The following is a 24,395-nucleotide window of genomic DNA, read 5'->3' as shown; positions in this document are numbered from 1 at the left end:
GGGGAAATAGGGTGGGGAAAAAAGTCTTCTACAAATTTAATCTACGATTAAATCTACGATTTAAAAAGCAGACGAGCATATCTAGCGGGCAGCGTCGGAGCGGGCAGCTGAGTGAGAGGGAGCAGAGTGGGTTCGGCTTTGGCTCAACGGGCTTCGGCGAGAGCGGGAAAGAGGCGAGATTATAGAGAGGGGTGAGTTATTAGTTTAGTTTAGTGTTGAGCTCAGTGATATGCAGCAGTATGCATCTGGGATTAGTGTTGTGTTTGGAGTGTCAGATGTGGGGCCCCTGGGAGACGACCAGACTCCCTGATAACTACATCTGCGCAAAGTGCACCGAGATGCGGCTCCTCAAGGAACGGATTGAGAGTCTGGAGCAGCAGCTGGATGACCTTCGGTTGGTTAGGGAGAGCGAGCAGGAGATAGACAGGAGTTATAAAGATTATGTAGACAGCACCTCAGTGGCAGTCCCCCTCAAAAACCGATATCTCATTTTAGATTCGGTTGGAGAGGATGACTTCATAGAGGAAGACCTCAGCAGCCAGGACCTTGGCACCGTGTCTGATACTGTGGTCCAGCAGAGGAAGAGACATGCAGTGGTTATTGGGGATTCGATAGTAAGGGGTACGGATAGGAGATTCTGCGATAGCGACAATGAGTCTCGGATGGTGTGTTGCCTCCCTGGTGCCAGGGTACGGGATATCACAGACCGTGTCGAGAATATTCTGAGGGGGGAGGGTGAGCAGCCAGAAATCTTGGTACATGTAGGTACCAATGATGTAGGTAGGAAAAGAGAAGAGGTCCTGAAGGAGGAATACAAGGCATTAGGGAGAAGGTTGAAAAGTAGGACCTCAAGGGTAGTAATCTCAGGACTACTACCCGTGTCGCGTATCAATGACAGGAAGAATAGAAAGCTCTGGCAGTTAAATGCGTGGCTGAGTGACTGGTGCAAGGGGCAGGGCTTCAGATCCTTGGATACCTGGGACCTTTTTTGGGGGAGGCAAGACCTATTTGCTAAGGATGGGTTGCATCTAAACTCCAAAGGGTCCAATATTCTGGCGGGAATGTTTAATTTAGTTGTAGGGGAGGGTTTAAACTGATCTGGCAGGGGGATGGTAACCAGGATGCTAGGTTACAAGATGCTAAGGTGAGGGAGAAAGTGTATAGAAACGAATCCATTGAGGATGGCAAGAATGACAGGCAGGTGATAAGTCAGGATAATTTACTGAATAATAGAAGTACAACAAATCAGGATGTTAGGATACAGAATGTTAGGATCGGGGATGAGGATGTTCGGATACCGAATGTTAGGATAGGGGATGAGGTCTACACGAACATGTCTAAGATAGTAGGTAGCGAAGATAGTAAGAAGGATGGACAGGTAGACAGTCAGGATAATCTGCTGATCAATAGAAGTACAATAAAATCAATAGCAGATACCAGTCTAAACGTACTATATTTAAATGCACGTAGCATCAGGAATAAAGTAGATGACCTAGTGGCACAACTACAGGTTAATAAATATGACATCGTTGCAATCACTGAGTCGTGGCTTCATGATGGATGTGATTGGGAACTGAATGTCAAGGGGTATACAGTATTTAGGAAGGATAGGAGGGTAGGCAGAGGGGGAGGTGTGGCCATGATGGTTAGTAGTGATATAAAATCAATAGAAAGGAAGGACATTGGGTCAGAGGAGGTGGAATCCTTATGGGTGGAGCTGAGAAATAGCAAGGGTAAAAGAACAATAATAGCAGTCATATATAGGCCCCCGAACAGCAGTCAGGAAGTGGACCATAAGTTGCAGATTGAGATAGAAAAAGCGTGTCAGAGTGACAATGTGAAGATAATTATGGGGGATTTTAACATGAAGGTGGACTGGGAAATGCAGCAAGGCGGTAGTACTCAGGAGAGTGAGTTTGTGGAATGTCTAAGGGATGTTTTTCTGGAGCAACTTATTGAGGAGCCCACCAGGGGATCGGCTGTTTTGGATTGGGTGCTGTGTAGTGAACCCGAGGTGATTAGGGAACTAAAGGTAAAGGAACCACTGGGAACAAGTGATCACAATATGATTGAGTTTAGTTTCAAGTTTGAGAAGGAGAAGCTGATAACTGGTGTATCGATATTTCAGTGGAATAAGGGAAATTACAAAGGTATGAGAGATGAGTTGGCCCAAATTGATTGGAGGAGTAAGTTAGCTGGAGGGACAGCAGAGGAAAAATGGAAGAAATTTCTACAGGAAATAAGGACAATGCAGGACAGATATATTCCAAGAAAAAAGAAGGTTTTGAATGGAAAAAAGGCACAGATGTGGATAACAAGGGAGGTGAAGGATAAAATAAAAGCAAAAGGGGCGGCGTACAAAGTAGCAAAAATTAGTGGGAAAACAGAAGATTGGAACGATTTTAAAAATCTGCAGAGAGAAACTAAGAAGGTCATTAGGAAAGCAAAGATGAGTTACGAAAGGAAGCTGGCGGACAACATTCGGAAGGATTCTAAGAGTTTTTTTAAATACATAAGGAATAAAAGAGAGACACGGGTTGACATAGGACCAATTGATAACGGTGCAGGAGGTATTATAATGGATGATAGTGAGATGGCAAGGGAATTGAATGAATATTTTGCATCGGTCTTCACCGTGGAGGACATAAGCAATGTGCCCGTTAGTCAGGAGTCTCACGAATTGGAGCTGAGTTCAATTGAGATTAATAGGGAGAAGGTGCTTGGAAAACTAAAGGGGCTTAAGGCTGATAAGTCTCCCGGACCGGATGAGGTGCATCCCCGGGTTCTGAAGGAGGTGGCTGTGGAGATAGCGGAGGCATTGGCGATTATTTTTCAGGAATCGATAGATTCTGGCATGGTTCCGGAGGACTGGAGGGTAGCGAATGTAGTTCCGTTGTATAAGAAAGGTGGGAGGCAGCACAAAGGCAATTACAGACCTATTAGTCTGACGTCAGTGGTGGGAAAATTATTGGAGTCTATCCTCAAGGAGGAGGTTACCGAATACCTAGAGGCGCAAGGCAAGATAGGACCTAGTCAACATGGTTTTGTGAAGGGGAGGTCCTGTCTGACCAACCTATTGGAGTTTTTTGAAGAAATCACAGGTAGGGTGGATAAGGGAGAGGCGGTAGACGTTGTGTATTTAGACTTTCAAAAGGCCTTCGATAAGGTGCCTCACAAGAGACTGATTAATAAGATGAGAGGTCATGGAATTATGGGCAGGGTAGCAAAATGGGTGGAGAATTGGCTGGTTGGCAGGAAGCAAAGGGTGGAAATAAAAGGATCTCGTTCTGGTTGGTTACCGGTTACTAGTGGTGTGCCGCAGGGGTCGGTGTTGGGGCCTCTCCTTTTTACCTTGTACGTCAATGATTTGGATGATGGAATAAATGGTTGTGTGGCTAAGTTTGCGGATGACACCAAGATAAGTGGAGGAGTAGGGAGCATAGAGGAAATAGAAAGAATGCAGAGGGACCTAGACAGTTTAGGAGAATGGGCAAGGAAATGGCAGATGAGATTCAATGTTAAGAAATGTGCAGTTGTACACTTTGGAAGTAGAAATAAGCGGGTAGATTATTATCTAGAAGGAGAGAAGATTGATAGTGTGGTAGTACAAAGGGACTTGGGGGTACTCATACAAGATACCTTAAAAGTTAACCACCAGGTTGGATCGGTGGTTAAGAAAGCGAATGCTATGTTGGCATTCATCTCGAGAGGTATAGTGTATAAAAGTAAGGAAGTGTTGATGAGGCTCTACGGGGCGCTAGTGAGGCCTCATTTGGAATACTGTGCGCAGTTTTGGGCCCCGCATCTTAGGAAGGATGTGCTGACGTTGGAGAGGGTTCAGAGGAGATTTACGAGAATGATTCCAGGAATGAAAGGGCTTAAGTATGATGAGCGTTTGTCGGCTCTTGGACTGTACTCGCTGGAGTACAGAAGGATGAGAGGGGACCTCGTAGCGACATTTAAAATGTTGACAGGTAAGGATAGAGTAGATGTGGCTAGGCTGTTTCCCTTGGTGGGCGTGTCCAGGACCAGAGGGCACAATCTTAGAATTAGAGGGTACAGTTTCAAGACAGAGATGAGGAGAAGTTTCTTTACCCAGAGGGTGGTGAAATTGTGGAACTCCTTGCCACGCACAGCAGTGGAGGCCAGATCAGTGGGGGTATTCAAGGAGGAGATAGACAGATATCTAAATAGTCAGGGTATCAAGGGATATGGGGATAAGGCTGGCAAATGGGATTAGAATAGTTTTTTTTCTCTCTTTTTTTCCCCACCCCATTTCTTTTTCCCTTTTACTTGGAGCAGACTCGATTGGGCCGAATGGCCTACTTCTGCTCCCTTATCTTGTGATCTTGTGATCTTGTGAAATTGGCTCAGGATTTAGCCCACCCTTGCCCCAATTTGGAATGTTATGGCTGAATATCAAAGACTCCAGCCAACTCAGGAACAAAGCAAGTGGTCATCAAACTTCCATATACGATCTCCAGTAACCTTGATAGAAGAGCAGTGGAACCCTCTGGTGTAAGACCGGGTTACTGCTGAAGTTATGGTGGGGTCTGGGAGAATTGCTTTGGAATTTCAGAGGCCTTGTAATTTTCTTTGTGAAAGAGGAACTGATGAATCTACCATCATGACGCTCTAAGAATCAAAGCTTAGTGTTAGGCGGTTAGAGATTTTCAAAGTTAGTGCTGCAGAGGAGGGATTTCATTCTCCAGAAGTGCCCAGGAAAACTGAGCTTCTTTGGGTTAATTGATTTTTAATTAGGCTTTGCTATTTGATGGTAAATGGCACTCCTAACATTTCCTATGTGTGAATGCAAGTGTGTGTGAATGTGTGTGTGTGAACAAGAGAGTGGATGTTTGAGAATCTGTGTGTGTGTGTGTGTGTGTGTGTGTGTACACGCAAAAATGTGAGCATGCATGAATGAAGGAACAAGCAACGTGCAAGTGAGTGAGCATATGTCAGTGAGCCTACGTGTAGGAGTGTGGGTACATGAGGGAATGTGAGTGAGGGTGTGCACATGCATGAGGGAGTGAGCATACTTGAGTGGCTGACTGAGTGTGTGAGTGAATGCGAATATTTATGCACAAAAATCTGTGAGAGCGCGCGAGAGCACGAACATTTGTGGGGGTGTATGTATGTGACAGTATGCAGCTGTGTGTGAGAGAACCTGTGCTCACAGTTCCTCAGTGCAGAAGTGTAGCAGCTGTTGCTTACCAAACACTCACCTGTCTTAGAAGACACAGACCAATACTCTGCTTGCATCTCAGTAGCTACTTTCATAGCATCAGCTTCTGTTCTTTCACATTCAGCCTGTGACTGATTGATAAACACGCACAAAGTTAGAGTGATGGATTTCTGAATACTGCAGTTTTAGTAGAAGCTTAATACGTGTCTTTTTACATTTCCCCAGCTACCAGTGCTCAAACATTTTCCACAATCACAGCGAAAAGCACTTTTGTCTGGATATGAAAACTGCCTCAAGAGCTCAAACTTTTGATGCTTACAATTTACAAGAAGGTTTTGAAGCACACAGGCCCTTTAGTAACAGTGGGACGATAGTTTAGTGCAGCATAGACTTTTTTTTATAATGCAAGTATTGTAATGAAATAAATTAGATTAATACACGTTCAATTATCCATAACATCTGTGGTCACCTTTACAGCATTAAAAGAAATTTCATTTCATGATTTGATTTTTGTCAAACCAACTATTAAAGTGGATAAAAGAATGGAATGGTTAAGTGAATTAAATTACTTCGCAAAAATTATTAAACATTTAATTTTTGTTTCATTCAGGTGTTCTTCCTGGCAACTTAGTGAAGTATAATTACTATGAAATAAAAAACAGAAAATACTGGAAACACTCAGCAGGTCACACAGTATCCGTGGGGAGAGATAGAGATTTAAGGTTTCAGATCCAAGAGCCTTCATCACAGTAATGATCTAATAAGGTCAGTTGAGCCAGAGATGATTGAAGATGCCCTGAAGGGAATTACAGTGCAGCAGGCCTGGGCTGAGAAGGGAACCCAGATCTCCCAAGAAAAATAACATCCTCCTCTTTCTAATGAAAAATCTTTGACCTAAAATGATAACTCTGTTTCTTTCTCCACAGATGCTGCCTGATCTGTTGACTATTACCATTATTTTCTGTTGTAACTTCAGGTTTCCAATATCAGCATTTTTTTTGATTTTCAATGATTTATGTGAACATTGAGTGAAGCAGAATCAATTAGGAAAAATGTAAAGTGCTTGGACAGGCTACAGAAAATATTTTTGTAATAGTCCATTTGCAGCAAGACCAGCATTATTTCCCATCCTTATTGCCCCTGAGAATACAGTGGTGAGGTGTTTCCTGAACTTCAGGTAAGGACTCGCACAATGCAGGTAGACAAGGCTTTCCATGATCTGATCCAGAGATGATGAGAAATGGCAATAGATTTCTAAGTCAGGATGATTGGCAACTTGGAGTGGAACTTGCAGGAAATTGCAAACCATTCCTATGTGTTTGTTGCCTTTGCCATTCTCAGTGACAATGTTTGCAGGTTTGATAAGTGCAGAAAAGATTCTGTAAACTACGGGAAATTTTCCAAAGTTAAAATGTGAATAATTCCACATGTGGTCATTGCACTGAGATAGATTTTGCTGTCAGTCTAGAGACTTTTGATTCTTACAAGCCAAGGTATGGTCAGCCAAATCCAAACCTTTAAAGGACTCTGGGACCCATATGAACAGAGCCAACCACTATGTATCTCCCATACCGATTGTCTGGAGGATTGTTAATAAGCAGCACAGAGTCTGAACCAAGAATTGTGATCAATGAATTCAACATTAACTCGGGTAGAAAAACAAAATAGAGTGGAATAAAAGATTAGCTCTGGAGAGAAAGAGAAAAAATGTTTATCTAAATAATTAAGAAATGAAATTCCACAGTTGTGAAAGTGAATGTTTTTCCTACCAGAGTGAAATGTTTGGCAGTAACTGAGGTTGAAACACTTGGTTAGAAATGTGCTTGGACTAGAATAGTTGTTTAGGTCATGCCTGCCTTACAAATACATTACCTTCATGCTATTCAATCCATGTGAGTGGTAAATCAGATGGCAGATGCTACTTCCAGTAAACTTCCAGAGAAAAGACTGCTTCTTGTGTAGCACCCTCTGGATTTCGTGGTTATTTGCACATGTGAACTTAGCAGCCCCAGCTGTCCAACTTACACATACATAAATGTGTACACCCCATTATTACAAAGCAAAATTCCCAGGGTATTGCTGTGACCACGTTAATGAACACTACAATACACATGGAAGCAGCCTGTGAAATCAGAAGCATCTGACCTGCCTGCTCATGCTTATATTATTTTCATTGCTGCATCAAGCAATTAGTCATCAAACCCAAATCAGTGATGGCAGAAATAATTCTGATAGCACAGACACCTGGCAGTCAAATTGTATAACCCTTAAAAAATGGGTGCAATTTCCCGTTCAATACACTGCTGGCACCGTGGCATCCTTGTGTTGTCTCGTTATTATAACGATTGCTGTGTGCTGCCAAGTATTCACTTGTACAGTTAGCACTGGCAGAATGTAGGGGCACCAATATTGCTATCAGATAGCAATGTTTAAAGCTACCTTGTAGTGACCACAAACTTCAAGCAACTATGGGCTGCATCAATAGCATGAAGAATTAAAGCAACAACCATATCAAATTGACCATTGAACTTGTACGTGGCGATTGATCCCTTAGCAGCCTGTCTGGGGACCCCTCTGCTGCTGAATGCTTGTCCAGCCATCCGAGGTAATACGAGCTCCAAAATCACAGACTGGAGTCAAATCATAATCTGCTTGCTCAGCATTCTTCCAAAGGAACCTATGCTTACGCCAATTATGCTTTTAATAAGACAACATTTAATCAGCTTGGCATCAGAAAGGTGTGCATGTCCTGCAGTCATCATTCTGGAGCCCCTAGGGCACTTGTGGCATCCAAACAATTGTGCCCCAAGTCTTCTTTCATGTACAAGGTATATCAGAAATTAGGAGAATAAACTATAATTTATTGAACATCAAATTAATTGTTGAGGAAAAAAATGATAACTCACTAATAAATCCTTCTTAGATCCAACAAGAAATATGGAACTTAAACCCGGATCATTCTCTTTCAGTGCATCCTCTAGCCATTGCCTGCCACAGAAACAAATATTATTATCCTTGAGAAGGTTAGCAAAAGAGGCAAGCAAAATTATTCTATCAGTACCTTTTTTTTTAAAGTGTGCTAAAGCAGTGTAACGCTAGAGTGAATTTGTGTCCCCCCCATCAAAAGATTGCAAAGCTGGTCAAAAACAAGCATGCAACAGCATTACTACAGTTTTCACTTCAAAAGGTGCACTGAATTGTGAACTGTGCGGGTGCCGCGGGGAGCAGCATGGTGTAACACAGCTTCTGCCATATCTGGGGAGAGATAGACTGCTGGAAATGCAGTCTTCACAATTGTTCATTTCTGTACCCCCTCCCCCCCTGGCCAGTTACCCTCTCAGAGCAGCCTGCCTTACCCAGCCATACCCAGACCATGCTTGTGCTACCTGTGGGATGATCATCTGGTTAAATAACATTATTTTCTCACTAGTTACATTCTCTGAAAAGCACATTCACCTGAATACTTTGAACACTTTAAATGTATATCCCCGTCTCCAAAGAGTTGTCCTGTGAAGTATCCTGATGTCAACAGAATCTCCCTTTGAACTTCATGTAAGAGATTATAGTGCATTGTGCTCCTTGTCCTCCTAAGACTGTTCCACAGTGGTCATGTGTGGAAATTATTGCTCCAGTTTATATCAGAAGGGACAAAAATAGTTTATTGTGCAACAACTGACATTGCAATGTGCTTGTCTGATATCAGATGTACTGAAGTGGATTGCCATAGGGAGGGATCGGCCTAAATTTACATTTGTTACAATTCACCTAGAAATGATTCTTAATGCAATTGACTCATGATAAAAGTGATTTTGGATTATGATGCAATTCAACATCTAGGCTCAGAGATGTAAATAATCTTAATTTGTTCCCATTGCAAATGAGACACGTCAATTGATCTGTTGGCATTCAAGATTATGAGAAGGAATAATGAACTTATCAACTCTATCATGGAAACAAATTGAAACCAAGTAAGCTGTAGAAGTCATGTAGGGCTTTCCCCCATTAAAACCCTGAAGAATAAAACTCTAAAAGTGATTGAAGTTAATATTTAAGCTCATTTCACAAAATAATTCTGGGATATTTTGCTTGTAGAAAATCAACATCAACAAAAATCGGCTGTCCTATGGTACCTTTGAAGTAGTAAAATGCCCGAAGGGAGAAATAAATAAGACAGATGTCAAATAGTGGCATCAAACAGGAGAGGATCGAAAGCTTTGCAAACAAAAAATGTGGACCTGCATGCTAACTCTAAATTGAACTTAAGAATGACCTCACTGTAATGTTCTACATGACATTTAGATTTAGACATGGAAGCCATGAATTTAAGCCATAACAGATATTAAACCATGGCTTCTTCTCCATTCTACCTCTCCCACCTTGCTGCCAGACAAAGCAACCACACAAAAGGAAAGAAGTTAAATCAGCCTGGTCAACAAATACTACCTGGGATATTTTTAAATTACCACCATCAATATTTGCTGTCTGAGATCCTGTGACAGTCCTTCATCTGAAGGCAAGTGGTGTTGTGTTGGGAATAGTCTGTGCTTTCTTTCATTCATTGTCCAGTCCTGTCCTGCAGCTGCATCCTGCCTGCGGGTTGTGAACACCATTAAAAAAAGTCCAAGAGTCAGCTCCATCATTATAGTGGCATTTCCCCCCGTCAAGGAAACTGACTTGTCCACCTAAAGCAGAGTCTGCATTTCCCACGTTGGCCTCAGCTACCTCAAAACCTGTAAATTAGAGTGGAAGCAAGACATTCTCAAACGTGAGGAACTCCCCTGGGAGTCAGAACTAAGAAGAAGGAGACTTGCTACAAGTCACCAACGAAAATACCAATCAATTAGATTTATAACGTGCAGTAAACATACTGTGCATTGAAGTAAAGAAGATAATGAAAGGATTTTATACATTCATACATTGATGAAAATCCAAGACTTACTTTGTGTGCTCCAGGGTCTGTATGTCAGCCAGGTCAAAGGCTATTATTATGACTGGAAGCACAAATTTAAGAACAGTATTGAAATATCATATTGGGAACAATCACCTAGACAATATCACATTGTTTCTTCTACTGCTAATCATCCTTACCTTCAGCACCTCTATAATAGGCAGAGGCAATGCACTTGAATTTCTCCTGCCCTGCTGTGTCCCAGCTAAAACCAACAGAAATGTCCATCAGTTCAATCCTCTCACTAGCAAACTGATGTTCTCAAAAAAGTTTCCATTGGATTCTTGTGTTTGTTGAACTGAAGAATTAAAAAGCTCCAAATGCCATTAGTACAGACATTGCACTACCTCAAGAAATCAGAACTTCATTTCAAGGAGGGTTAAGGACCTGGGATGTTGGTTATAAGAGTTATGAATTCTAGTAATGATGATTGAAATTCTTTTAAAACCTCCCATGAAGTAGCCCCAAATAGATAATCATATCAGTGATGTGCTGATGTCTATTTTGGTCTAGGCCCTGCTTAAAACAAAGTGCACATCTTTTATTGTCAAAAATGTGCTGCTCGAGTCGGAAGCTGTTTGGGGAGGTCAAGAATCAGGGCCTGTGGTCAGGCAAGTGGGCAAAGTACGTACCTGTGAGGGGGAAGGGAGCCTGCAGGAAAACAGGCATGAGACTGAGTGTGGTGTGTGGAGATAAGGGCCTCCATCTTGGGCCTGGGCCCTGGGAGTCAGAACTGAGATCAGCGGATTGGAGTCTGGGCCTCAGAGGTTGAAAATGGTAAATTGGTTTATTATTGTCACATGTACCAAGGTACAGTGAAAAACTTTGTTTTGCATGCCATCCATACAGATCATTTAATTACAAAAGTGCTTACAGTTACAGAGAAAGTGCAGTGCAGCCAGACAATAAGGTGGAAGATTATAACAAGGTAGATTGAGGTCTAGAGTCCATCTTATCGTACTAAGAGACTGTTCAATAGTCTTATAACAGCGGGATAGAAGCTGTCCTTGAGACTGGTGGTACGTGCTTTCAGGCTTTTGTATCTTTTGCTCGTTGGAGGGGGGAGAAGAGAGGATGTCTGGGGTTGGGGTGGGGTCCTTGATTATGTTGGCTGCTTTACCGAGGCAGTGAGAATTGTAGACAGAGTCTATGGAGGGGAGACTGGTGTCTGTGATGTGCCAAGCTGTGTCCACAACTCTGCAGTTTCTTGCAGACTTGGGCAGAGCTGTTGCTATACCAAGCCGCGATGCATCTGAATAAGATGATTTCTATGGTTCAACAGTAAAAATTGGTGAAGGTCAAAGGAGAGATGCCAAATTTCTTTAGCCTCCTGAGGAAGTAGAGGTGCTAGTGCACTTTCTTGGCCATGGTATCGACGTGGTTTGTCCAGGACAGGCTATTGGTGATGTTCACTCCTGGGGAGTTGAAGCACTCAACCCCCTTGACTTCAGCATCGTTGCTGTAAACAGAAGCGTATACACCTCCCCATCGTCCTGAAGTCAATGACCAGCTCTTTTATTTTGCTGACAATGGAGGGAAAGGTTGTTGTCATGATACCATGCCACTAGGCTCTTTATCTCCTTCCTGTACTCCGACTCATTGTTATTTGAGATTCTGCCCACTACATCTGTATCATCTGCAAACTTGCAGATGGAGTTAGACCAGAATCTGGCCATGCAGTCTCGAATGTCTTGGAAGTAGAGTAGGTGGCTGAGGATCCAGCCTTGTGGGGCACCAGTGTCGAGGATAATTGTGGCGGAGGTGTTGCTGCCTATACTTACTGATTATATTCTGTTGGTCAGGAAGTCAAGGATCTAGTTGCAAAGGGGGGTGTTGAGTCCCAGGTCTAGAAGTTTGGAGATGAGTTTGCTTGGAGTTATAGAATTGAAGGTGGAGCTGTAATCAATAAACAATAGTCTAGTGTAGGTGTCTTTACTGTCCAGATACTCCAGAGAAGAGTGTAGGGCCAGGGAGATGGCATCCACCATGGACCTGTTTAGTGAATTGCAGTGAGTCGAGGTTGTCTGGGAGGCTGGAGCTCATGTGTGCTATGGCCAGCCTCTCGAAGCACTTCATGATGGCGGATGTCAAAGCCACTGGGCGGTAGATATTAAGGCATGTTACCTTGTTTTTCTTAGGTACCAGGATGATAGTGGTCTTCTTAAGGAAGGCAGGAACCTCAGATTGAAGTAGGGAAGAGGTTGAAAATGTCTGCAAATACCCCCTCCGTGCTTTCCATGGGTTTGCTCTCCGGAAGACTGATCTGCCATCTGCAGCAGTGACAGTAAGTTCAGGTACATTGGAGGCTGTCAGGGCAGGTGGTGACATTCCATTCCCCTTCTGTTCAAAATGTGCACAGAATGCATTAAGCTCATCGGGAAGGGAAGCATTGTTGTTGGTGATGCTGCCTGACTTTGTTTTGTAGCCTGATATAGCATACAAGCCCTGCCACAACTGGTGGCTGATCTGGGACTTGATTTTGGACTGGTATTGTCCCTTGGCATCCCTGATAGCTTTACAAAGATCGTATCTCAATTTCTTGTACAGGTCAGGGTTACCTGTTTTGGAACACTGCAGTCCTAGGCTTTATCCATGGTTGAACCAGCGAGATTGGGAGTGGCTTTGTCAGTTCCGGTTAGGGGAATATTAATAAGACATCTTTGCTCCCCAGACACTTGGTCTAATTTCTTCTCGGATGCGATCCCTTTTTTTCCAATTTCTCCGCCTCATCTGCCCCCATGATGAGGCTTTCCACTCCAGGACATCCAAGATGTCTAACTTCTTTTATAACCAACTGTGGTCAAGAGAGTTTGCACCCATATCTCTGCCATTTCCTGCACCTCTGCTCTCATCCCCACCTCTCCCAGATCCAACGGGGATAAGGTCCCCCTCATCCTCACATTTTATCCCACCAGCCTACGTATCCAACACATCATTCTCCGCCACTTCCGCCATCTCCAAGTGGATCCCACTGCCAAGTACATCTTCTTCTCCCCACCCCTTTCTGCCTTTTGCAGGGACCGCTCTCTCTGCGACTCCCTAGTTCACTTCTTCCCCTCCCCCCCCCCATCCATTCCGCTCCCACCCTAGGAACTTTCCACTGTCCCCACCATAGGTGCACAACCTCCATCCAGGGACCCAAACAGTCCTTTCAGGTGAGGCAGAGATTCACCTACACCTCCCTTAATATCATCTACTGCATTTGGTGCTCCAAGTGTGGACTCCTCTACATTGGTGAGACCAAACGCAGACTAGGTGACCATTTTGCAGAACACCTGTGCTCTGTCTGTAACGGCGATCTGCATCTCCCCATTGTCGGTCACTTCAACTCCCCTTCCCACACTATCACAGATATGTCAGTCCTCAGCCTCCTCCACTGCCGGGAGAATTCCAAGCACAAACTGGAGGAACAGCTCCTCATTTTCCATCTTGGAACCTTGCAGCCTAAAGGCATGAACATTGAATTCTCCCACTTTAAGTCATCCCCACACCACCTCCCCCCCCCACATGCTTTTTCTTTTCTTCCCTTTCCTAGCCTCTCTCTTTTTTCTACCCCTTTTTTCCTTTCTCTCCTCACCTTTGACCCATTCCCCGGTGGATCTGCTCTCCCTACCTCCCCTGCACCGGCCTATCACTATCTCTTACCTGCATCTACCTATCACCACCTTGTGCCCACCCCGCCTCCCCTCTTTTGTCCACCTATCACTGCTCTGCTTTTCCCTCCTATATATCGGGCTTCCCCTTTTCCTATCTTCAGTCCTGAAGAAGGTTCCTGACCCGAAATGTTGACCGCCTGCTTTTCTCCACAGCTGCTGCCTGGCCTGCTGAGTTCCTCCAGCATCATAGTGTTTTTCATCTAGATTCCAGCATCTGCAGTCCTTTGCTTCTCTAATTTCTTCTATATTATTCCAAAAGTCTGAGAAATACCTGGTTTAATTTCTGGAAGGATGCAAAGCAATTCCATGATTTAATTCCATAATTTTGTAAAAAATAATTTGTTTTGCAATCAAATTTCCAGGTTGTTGGCTAGGAGCTGCAGACTAATGAAAAGAGCAGTCTGTGACCTGAGGTAATCTGAGTCCAGCAACTGGTTTGATCTGGCTAGAACTGATTTGAACTGGCCTGACTGGAAGAAACAAAGAAAGAACATGAGGCACAGTCCTTATCTGGTGGAATAGCAATGAGGTAATGCTGCCTGTAATCTTGGACCAGATCCAATGGGAAATTGACACAGGTTAGCCAGATCAGCCAGAGCCATCAAAACTGTAAGTTTGAACTGATAAGAAAAGAGGATCAGAATGGGGGATTTCAGGTGTAGGAGACACTCTGGAGGCCAACCATCACGGAAGTGGATGACCTCACTTCAGAAACAGGGAAATTACATCAGGATCAAGAGGGATGCCTGACCACGTGAACTCCTATTCCCAGGTTTTAGTCTTTCTATTCTTTGATTGTTCAGGGATTGTCAGAGAAACCTAGAGGGTGTGTGCACAGAAAATTAGTCTTGAATGAATTGCATGTCTGTTTTTAACTGAACCAATAAAGGTAATTGTTAGTTAATACAGATTCTCTTTGTGCCTAACCTATCATTGCTGTCAAGGGTTAGAACCAGCAATAAGGTCACACATGGTAGGCACAAGAAGGTTACAGAAAGAAAATCTTATGTATATATGTTGTACCCTCCATAATTTCAGGACACCCCAAAAATTCTCACATCCAGTTAAATATTTCTTAAGTGTTGTCACAGTTGTATTTAAGGTGCAGAACAGACTGAGCAACTTATAATTCCATCTGTGAGGAACTGTGGCCTATCAGTAGTGGAGCCGTCCACCACAAGCTGTACACTCATGGTATGGTATAGTCCTCACTGGCCCATGTTCATCAAGCCAAGGGATCAATCCTAATTTAGTGGGGATCATAGAGCAATATGACAGAAATACTTAGAAAGACATTCATCATTCAAGTAGAGACACTGCACATAGCTGATGAAATAGCATGCCACTGATAGAACTAAGCCATCCCACAACCAATGGACCAAATGAAACATTTGCAGTCCTGGCACATTGATTTGTGAATGTTGACATACAATTAAATAGCTGCAAGAAGAAGGCTTTTTGAAAATCCCCATCCTCGACGGTGGAAAGGCCATGCACGAGTTGTTAAAAAGGGGGAGAGGGAGGGGGAGGGTTATAGGTTGGTGCACTGTACAGCCCAGTTCTTAGTTCTGCGCGTCAAGCTTGTCACTGAGTCTGATCAGGGTTTCTTCACAGCAGTCACTAATTCCTGAGGGAAGAATCAGCAGATTCATTTTGCACTTCAAAGAATGCATTTTCAAAAGAATAATTTAAAAGTTGAAAATACAGCAATCCTTTATTAAATGGGCAAACATTTGAAGTTCTGTTAATGTAATTTTTAATCAGTACTTACATTTGAAGGTTGAATGGGACTCCAGCAATTTCAAACCGCTCAATTTCAAAATCAACTCCAATTGTGGCCTTGTAGTCTCGGTCAAACACATCTTTACAAAATCTGAAATATTCAATGGGATCAAAATTAACAATACTTCAGTAAATTGAAAAGGCTGTACTAAACTCAAGGACATAACTCTACAAAGAGAGACAACATGTGCTGTTTAAATGAATGAAAAGATAAATAAATACAAATAAATTCTAGCCAATGCCTGATCCCTCACCCTTCTGGGTGAGTCCTATCTCCATTGCCTGAGCCAGTCACCCGCTGAGTGATCCTTCTGCTACAGTTAATGCCATGGGGGGGGAGAGAGCCTGCTGATGGTGGAACACCTGTCTTGCCCACCTCAACAGGTGATCTTAAAAACACCTGCTTTCTACGCCTGGAAGGGATACCCCTTGTAGCCATTTGCATCACAAGCCATTCTTGCTATAAAGCTCCCTATAATTTTTAGCAACCTAGGCCTATTCAGCACTCCACCAACAAACTGTATCGTTCTATTAACATTATGAAAGCAGACATTCCTAGCAAATGTAATCCCCTTTACGGTTTATCGATCGTAAGTAGACGGTTCACGATCAGTCAAAATGGCAACAGGAAACTTCCCAAATAAATCCAGCATAGTTGAGTCTAGGTGGAAATTCCAGTTATTCTGCAAGGACAAACCAGCAAATATAGGATAGGTTTAACCAGGAGACTGGTAATAGATTCAACTACATATTATGATACAAGTAACTGTTCTTCACTACTAATTGTACAGCATGATGCAGAACATTAATACTTCAGACAAAGGTGAACAAGGGTTGGATTGTTACAACAAAGAACATAAAAAGCAGGAGTGGGTGTAGGTCATTCAGCCCCTCAAGCCCAGTCTTGCATTCAACAAGATCAAAGCTGATCTGATTTTGGCCTCAGCTCCGCTTTCCTGCCTGATATCCATAACCTGTGTTTCCCTCAGATCAAAGATCTGTCTATCTCAGCCTGAAATGTATATGACTCAATATCTACAGTTCTCTGCCATAGAGAATCTCAAAGAATCACAACCGACTTACAGACATAATTCTTCCTTATCCATAAATGGGTGGTCCCTTACTATGAAATTAAGTCCCCCAATTCTAGATTTCCTCCTCTAAGAGGGGAAATATCCTCTCAGCATCCATCCAGTCAAATCTCCTAAGAATATGTTCCAGGAAGATCACCTTTGACCCTTCTAAACAATGTGTAGACTCACTATGCTCAATCTTTCCTCATAAGACAATCCCCTCATGCCTTTCAGTTTAAATGAAGTGACGTAGCTTGTTTAAAGGCATCCTGATCACAATTTTCCCTTCAGCTACCTCTGAAAACAGATATTTATCATTGTGTTTTGTGCAGCCATGAATACGTGGGAAACACTCTTTCCTCTTAAGGTTATGGGTTCACGATATTGTGACCACAATATGTGGCTGACACTCCAATCTTCCACTGAGGGATTGCTGCCCTGTTGGGGTGGCATATTCCAGTTGTACTGAGATCCTAACTAGGCAGATCCTAATGATCCCACAGCTTTATCTCAGTGCCTTCTAATAACATTTATTCTTTAACAATTTCATTTAAAGTGATTGAATGGTCATTATCTCCTTGTTGCTTATGGGATCTAACTGAGTGAATTGGTCATTGTGTCCTTAACCTACAATAACGTTTATACCTCAAAAGTACTTAATTTTTTGGGAGGCAGTTTGGAAACTTCTGTGGTGTTATAAGCACTATATAAATGCAAGCTCTTTATTTTGTACTCCAAGATGTTGCTGTGCTCAAAATTGCTGCTTTGCTTGCTTATGAAACAATAATCACCATCATGCAAAAACACACATAAATATTTCTTTGTTATCTGCTGTAGATAAATAACTTCGCATCTGTTCAATTTAAATATATTAAATTTAGTTTATCATAATAAATTAGGATAAGTAACACTCACCTGTTAATCAGGCTTGTCTTTCCCACATAAAGGTCCCCAACTACCACCACCTTTGATATTTTGAGTCTGCAGGGGCAAATGACATTACAAAGCCTCACAATTACATGAAATTGTTTTGTTCATTTCTGTACATTTTTTAGAAAAACACATCTGGCTGATCCAATCCTCCTCTTTGTTCCTCATTATCCTATTTGTTAGATCCCTCCAACTTAATGCATAATACACTTTACACCTACAAAAGGATTTCTAGAAAACCACCTTCTTTCTTCAGTTTGAGGTAAAAATTCCCCTGTCTCTGCCCATCCCTTGAATAATTCTTGCTCTGACCTCCACTTCTTGGAGAGTTAAAGATTTTACTTATTTTTTTACTGTGACTGGATACATAGTGAAAAGCTAAAATGTTGAAAGGTATTGAACATTTTAGCTTTTTGATCATTTAGATCTTTTTGTTAAAAGACAGGCCACTTGAATCGACAGAAGGGACCTCATCTCTCAATTAAAATACCTTCAATCAAATCTAGTTGAGATTATTGTCAGTTACTTTTTACCATAGGTCTCAATTTCCTTACCCAGCATTTCTAGTTTGTCGTCCTTTGCAGGCATATTTAACTTCAACTTGGAAATGATCTTTAAACTGGAGACAGGCCTCAGGTCTATAACACTGCAGTAAGATTGTGAACAGATTAGTGCTGTATTGTGTCAAGTCAAGGAAAAAAAACAGGTAGTTATATGTTTATTTCGACTGTTTTAACAACAGCACCCATATTCAGATTATTCATGATGGTTATTTCTAACACCAGTAATCCTTGCCTAACCACCATAATGAAACACTGGCGTTAGTAATACTATTGAGTTCCCATTCTTCACTAACCCCCAGGACAGTATTTCATAAAGTCAACCCATGCACTGGACCAGCAAAAAGATCTTCAGTGCCCATCACTCCAAGACTTTTAAAGAAGAAAGGTGGACTTAATTGTCTCATTTCACACCTTGAAGTTGGATAGCAAACAATGCAGGGCAGTATATGAGAGTTAATTTATATCTTTTAATTTATATCTTTAATGGCAAAAGCAAATGTGGATTTCACACAAGCAAAACTCTAACCAATCACAGTCAAAACCAATGGTGACCAACTGAGATGATTGATTCAATTATAACACAACCAGCCTGGGGAGGTGGGCCATGCAGTTTCCTTGGTGCATTCTTGTCCTTTAGTATTTATTTTACTCATCTGATCTCAGCACAGGAAGGTCAACTGCCCCAGCAGGGAAATTACATGGTAGCCTTGTATCCTGGAGACTTCCTTGCTCATCTCCAGTCAGTAGCATTAAATTATAACAACAGCACATTGTAATCCACCTCAAAATACATTTTATTAAAGTTAATCCCTGTTCAATAGTGCTAAACATGCCATATGCCGGTATCTAACGAAACATTAGATACTTGAATTGATTGGGACACTTCAACTTTTTACCTAAAATTGTCTTTCAGTGCTATACTTACTGGTACATAAAGTTTGAAAAATAACATTCCACACTGGAACATACTTTCATTTCCCTTGCAAGTTACAGAAGTAATCAAAGTGGTCGAGTTGCAAAACAATCACCCACCATGCAATTTTCTAAAAGAAATGCATTTTGACAATTTGAAAGCTGAAAATGGATTGCTCTCATCTGTCAGAGTTCCTCAATGAACCTGCTGGCAACTCATATCTGCTCTTCTGCAGAAGCCATTTCATGATTAAACTTTAAGAGAAGGGTTTGAACAACCTGAACTAACTCTCATTTTCTTGCTCTTCCACTCTCTGTATACATTCCATATGATGCCTCCCTGACTGATGGCTCAGATGCATCTCCTGAGGAAAAAGCCACTGAAGAGAATATGAAATATGTGCAATAAGGAAACTAGTAACATGAACTGATCATTTGAAGAGCACAAGACCAACCCAAGTCAATGCTCCTTGCCTGCCAAGTATTCTGATTAGCTCAGGAACAGCTGGGTTCAAAGTAGATTTTTTAAACCTACTAGTGAGTTTGGGCATTTCAATCAGCCTCTGGTGGCTGATCGCCTTTGCCTTTGTCGCAAATTTAACTGCAGTTGCATTTGAAAGTTAGTCACCACAATGAAAGTTTGGTAATCTGTCTCTTTACAAACCAGCATGCTCCAATAACCAAGATTTCAGAATGAATGGCCAAGGGAGCTCTCAGGCCAATATTGGGGAATGCCAAGGGAGCTCTCAGGCCAATATCGGGGAATGCCAGGGGAGCACCCAGGCCAATATCGGGGAATGCCGAGTGAGCTCCCAGGCCAATATCGGGGAATGCCGAGGGAACACCCAGGCTATCTCTTAATTATCTGGCATGTGGTGGATAATCAAGCATTCATGGTATTTGTGATTTGCTTTATATAAAGATGTACAAGAGGAATAACACATAAATGCAAGTTTAATTTTTCATTTAAGGATATCATGCCGAAAGGCTGGTGATTAATGTGGGTAATATCAGACCTGACTAAATGGGACCAGTTGGAGTTAGTTTATTGAGAGCAATCAGGCCACAGCCTGCAGACTCCAGTGAAAACCACACTTAGCAGCATCACTGGGTGCACAAGTGTGGCTCTGGAGAAAAAGGCTGAACAGATTGCCTGAACAGATGCTGCCTGACTTGCTGAGTTCCTCCAGCAGCTTGTTTTTTTGCCCCAGATCTCAGTATCTGCAGTCTCTTGTGTCTCCATCCCCCTAGCTCTCTTGTAATTTCCTGGCAAGCAGTCAATTCATTGTAGAACTGCAGCCTGGACCAAGATGGTATAGTCTGAAGCAAGTTGATTTAGATCTAAGTTTACTTGTGTTTACCCTGTAAGGCCATATAGTCTTATAGTCTTCTCACTTGAAGCTTAGCAATTACCTCTGCCTGTAATGCAATGGCCAAGGAAGCACCTGATGGGAGCATAGAAGAGGAAAAGACACACAGAAGGGCAGCACCAAGAAGCGCAGAGATGACTTATTTATTTTTGTCTGCATTAAAGGCTGATTGAATTTATAAATATGAATTAGAACAAGCATTCCCTGGTGGTTTTTATTTTTGTTTTGTTGGAAAGAGGAAAATGTGAAGGTCAGTGATAGAGGAAATGCAAGAAGCGTGAACTGTTAGGAAGATATGGTCAAGATTATTAGCACTGTTCATGCTTAGAGAGACTGATGGAAAGGGACTGTTCAAATTGTAGTCTCCGAGATCTTCACCTGCCCCAATTCCTGTTGCATTTCCCTTCCTCATACTTCTTGTCTGATAGTAACCACATTCACCTTCATGATGTGCTGACTGTGATCACATGTCTTCTGCACATTGCGGTGAGGAGGATCCCCTTCAGTTCAGGAAAGTAGCAAGATGCATACAAGGTACTGTGTATGCAATTACACCCTGCATAACATAGCAGCATACAATTCAAGCAAACTCTCATTCTTTACTCTAGTAAAAGGCAACAAGATGAACATCTCTCTATGAATAGATTGCCTCAGTGGCTGTCCAAATCCAGCATGGTATTGCGAACACCTGCTGTGTCAATTTTCCAGGAATTTTTTGAATGGATGAATAAGTGGAAATGGTTGGGAGTGGGGATGAGAAGGTTTTAATTATACACTGGTAGAACACAAACACTAACGTGTGTATTGGCAAGCCTTCCCAAACTGTGGGCCGCAACATCAGTTGGTTACGTCCAAACCGCCACGCACTGCTTCGGAGCTGCTACCAAGTGCCAGACTGGCCTCTTCATTTCCACTGACAGACCAGACCTCCTATCTGTTGCTGAGCTGCCCTCTTTACTCCTACTGTCAGATTGCTTCTCCCACGTTGTTGGACCGTATCTGCTCTCATGTTGCCTTAGCCATGAATTCCTACGATTCTTAACTACTTTGCTGACATCATCAGTTACAGAAGCAGGTAGAGCAGGCACAGGCATTTGCCCGCAGTGCAGACTTTTCCCAAAGTGTAGGCATCTAGAGACTACACTCATGCCATTACAGAGACCCCCTGATAACTTCCTTCAAGGAATATAACCCTGCAGGTACTGTCCTTCACCAACCTCTCCAAACCATCACCCACCATGCAGCATCTGTTCATTGGAGCAACACTTCCCCAAATCTGTCCATCCAGGATAAAGCAGCCTCCTCAACTGGCACCCCATGCACCATCCTAAACATTCATTCCCTGTACCACCAGAGCACAGAAGCTGCAGTGTAAAATGTTGACAAAATCTACTACTGTTACTCACTTAGTCTATTCCAATAGCTCCTCCCAAGCGTGTGACCTCTAGCTCCAAGAAGGTCAAGGGCAAAAAGGCGCAAGGGAGTGACACAACCCGGAGGTTGTCCTTGAAGTCACACCATCCTGGTTTGGAAATATAATTACTGTGCCTTAACTGGCACTGGGTCCAGATCCTGGATCTCCCTCCCCAATAGCACTGTGGGAATACCTGCACCATATGCCATGGTTCAAGAAGGCTGCTCACCACCACAAGGGCAAGGCATGGGTAATAAATGATGGCCTTTCCAGCAATGTTCAGATCTTAAAAGATGAATAAATAGAAGAATAAACCTTCTGACATCCTCTGTCTACTTCCCCTTATATCACTGCATATGTGTGTGTAGCTTGCCTCTATAAAAATATTGTGTGATATTTTTATGTGCCAAATGCATTCAAATAGTCACAGGGATAATATTAAAGACCCTCCCTCCTCAATATATGCAAAAAATTAATCTATTTATTTCTTTTTACACATCATCAACCCTACTTTCATCTGTGAGCAAGAGGCACTGCTTTTAATGGTTAACTTTGGATCAGATGCCTCAAAAATCACTTTACTTTTCCAAGCAAGTATGTTAATTCTGAAACTGTGTGACAGAATTAGTAGCACAAGCAAGAACAACCTCTAAACCATAAAAGAAAGTGTTGTCATCAAAGTCCAACCTGTGACATTATGGCATGCTGTTAAAATTCCTTGCATGCTTCCAGTTAGCAAACCAGATGTAAATTATATACTTACATCTCCCATGGCAAAAAAAAGAGAGAAGACAATGCAAAACACGGAGCAATAATATCTAAAACTCAATCCACTATGCTCATTGCAACTGATGCCCACGGGAAGTTCGTCAGTGGTTCTGTGTATAAAATGGTGCAAATGCACTGAAGGAGCTGCTGCTGCTCTTGCACTCAGCCTCCTTCCCCACCCATCACCACTTTAAACCAGATTCTTCCCTCTCCCCTCCCCTGGCAAGGGAGGGAGGGAGTGAGCAAGGGAGAGATTGAGGGAGAGGGTAAGCACAATAGGGAGGCTGGGATAGAGTGAGGGCAATAGGGAGGGGAGGGAGGGTGAGGACGATTGGAAGGGGAAGGCGGGAGGGAGATGGTAATGAGAAGGAGGCTGAGGGGGCAAAGATGAGCGAGAGCGAGGGTGAGGGCTAGGGCATGAGGAAAAAAGAGGGTGAGACAGAGAGAGGGCGAGGAAGAGAGAGAAACTCCAGCAAGCCCTGGAAGAACTTTGGCTAATTTCCAGCCCTTGTGCTTCCCCTGTACAGATGTCCTGAATTCACATCCCACATACCCTCCAACTATGTCACCCCCTAATCAACTCTGTTTGGCCGAATAACTACTTGTTTGGAAGACAAGTAGTTCAGAATTTAGTTCAAAATGAGAACAATCTGCTTGAAAACTCAATTGTTCATCATTTCTACCTACGTTTCAGCTTTCATTTGAACTGCGTGGAATGTGGACACCACTGGTCGAGTTTTGAACCTGACAACACTTAAAACCTTTCCAGTGTCCTTGCTGGAAAGCAACAATAAAATGTAAAGATGCAGGAAATGTGATGCAGGATGCATAACAACCTAGACCACTTAACCTGAATGAACAGCAATTTCATTTCTGATACAGAAGCCTAAGTCTCATTTAATCTTGCAGCAGTTTCCTTGGTAACATGTTTCACAGTAATCTGATTTAATACAATAGGGACAGTACTTTGATCCCACTGACTGTGTCTTATAAGCTGCATCAGCAGTGTTTACTACCACATTCTAAGCAAGTTCCCAGGACCCCAGAGAACAGAGTATGTACTCCTTTATATTATGATTATTAGGAACAAAGCAGAATGGGCAAACATGCAATGTTATAGAAAGAGAGAACATTGCTAATGCCAACGATTTCTTGCAGACTGTGTTACTACTTACAACAATGGTATCACTGGGCTCTTCACCATCAGAAGTAGATAATGTACTCAGCCCATTCACAAGATGTTGAGCACATTTTCATAAGGGAAAAGGTATGGGGATGCAGGGACAAAGCTTGACAGATGGGCAATTCCCTCGTAATTCTCAGAAAGCAATGACACAACATTCCTATCAGTCTGGATGTGTGGCACAGGAAGGTTCCATGGGAAGTTGAAAAGAGGTGTATAGAGAAACATATTCAAATATATGACTCACAGTCTTGTTCTATATTCATAAGAAAGACAGACATTAAGCTTTTAAATTAATGGCCTTAAAATATTTGGCCTTTAGGGAATAAAAGGTCATAGCTATGGAAATGAAGGACATGTGTGAAACACTCAAGGATCTTGGAATAAAAACTGGAATTGCTGGAGATATTTAGCAGATCAAGTAGTATCTGTGAAGAGAGGAACAGAGGTAACATTTCAGGTTAATGACCTTTCTTCAGAACTGGGTTCTTGAAAAATAAAGAAATCGTCAAAAATGAGTGGTCAGCTGACTTTGAGATGTTTGAATGTTTTGGTCACTTTGAGAATGCAAGACATTTTCAGGAACCCCTACAATATCACAGTACTGGCAG

The 24,395-nt window shown here is 42.4% G+C and overlaps 1 protein-coding gene across 1 annotated transcript in view; it reads right to left on the bottom strand.

Annotated features, from left to right (window-relative positions):
- The window catches only part of rab36 (RAB36, member RAS oncogene family), a 38,352-nt gene that overhangs the window by 5,624 nt on the left and 8,333 nt on the right, over positions 1-24,395 (bottom strand). Inside the window, exons 2-8 of the mRNA XM_052032193.1 lie at positions 18,129-18,220; positions 17,560-17,625; positions 15,561-15,662; positions 10,274-10,338; positions 10,125-10,176; positions 8,092-8,173; positions 5,226-5,316 (exon numbers count right to left, since the gene is read on the bottom strand). Coding sequence (XP_051888153.1) covers positions 5,226-5,316; positions 8,092-8,173; positions 10,125-10,176; positions 10,274-10,338; positions 15,561-15,662; positions 17,560-17,625; positions 18,129-18,220 — 550 coding nt within the window. The remainder of the gene's footprint in view (positions 1-5,225; positions 5,317-8,091; positions 8,174-10,124; positions 10,177-10,273; positions 10,339-15,560; positions 15,663-17,559; positions 17,626-18,128; positions 18,221-24,395) is intronic.

Source organism: Pristis pectinata, chromosome 17 (genome assembly GCF_009764475.1).
Source record: "Pristis pectinata isolate sPriPec2 chromosome 17, sPriPec2.1.pri, whole genome shotgun sequence".
Classification (NCBI taxonomy): Eukaryota; Metazoa; Chordata; class Chondrichthyes; order Rhinopristiformes; family Pristidae; genus Pristis; species Pristis pectinata.
The sequence above is the reverse complement of the archived record's forward strand: the minus strand, read 5'-3'. Positions and strand labels throughout refer to the sequence as shown.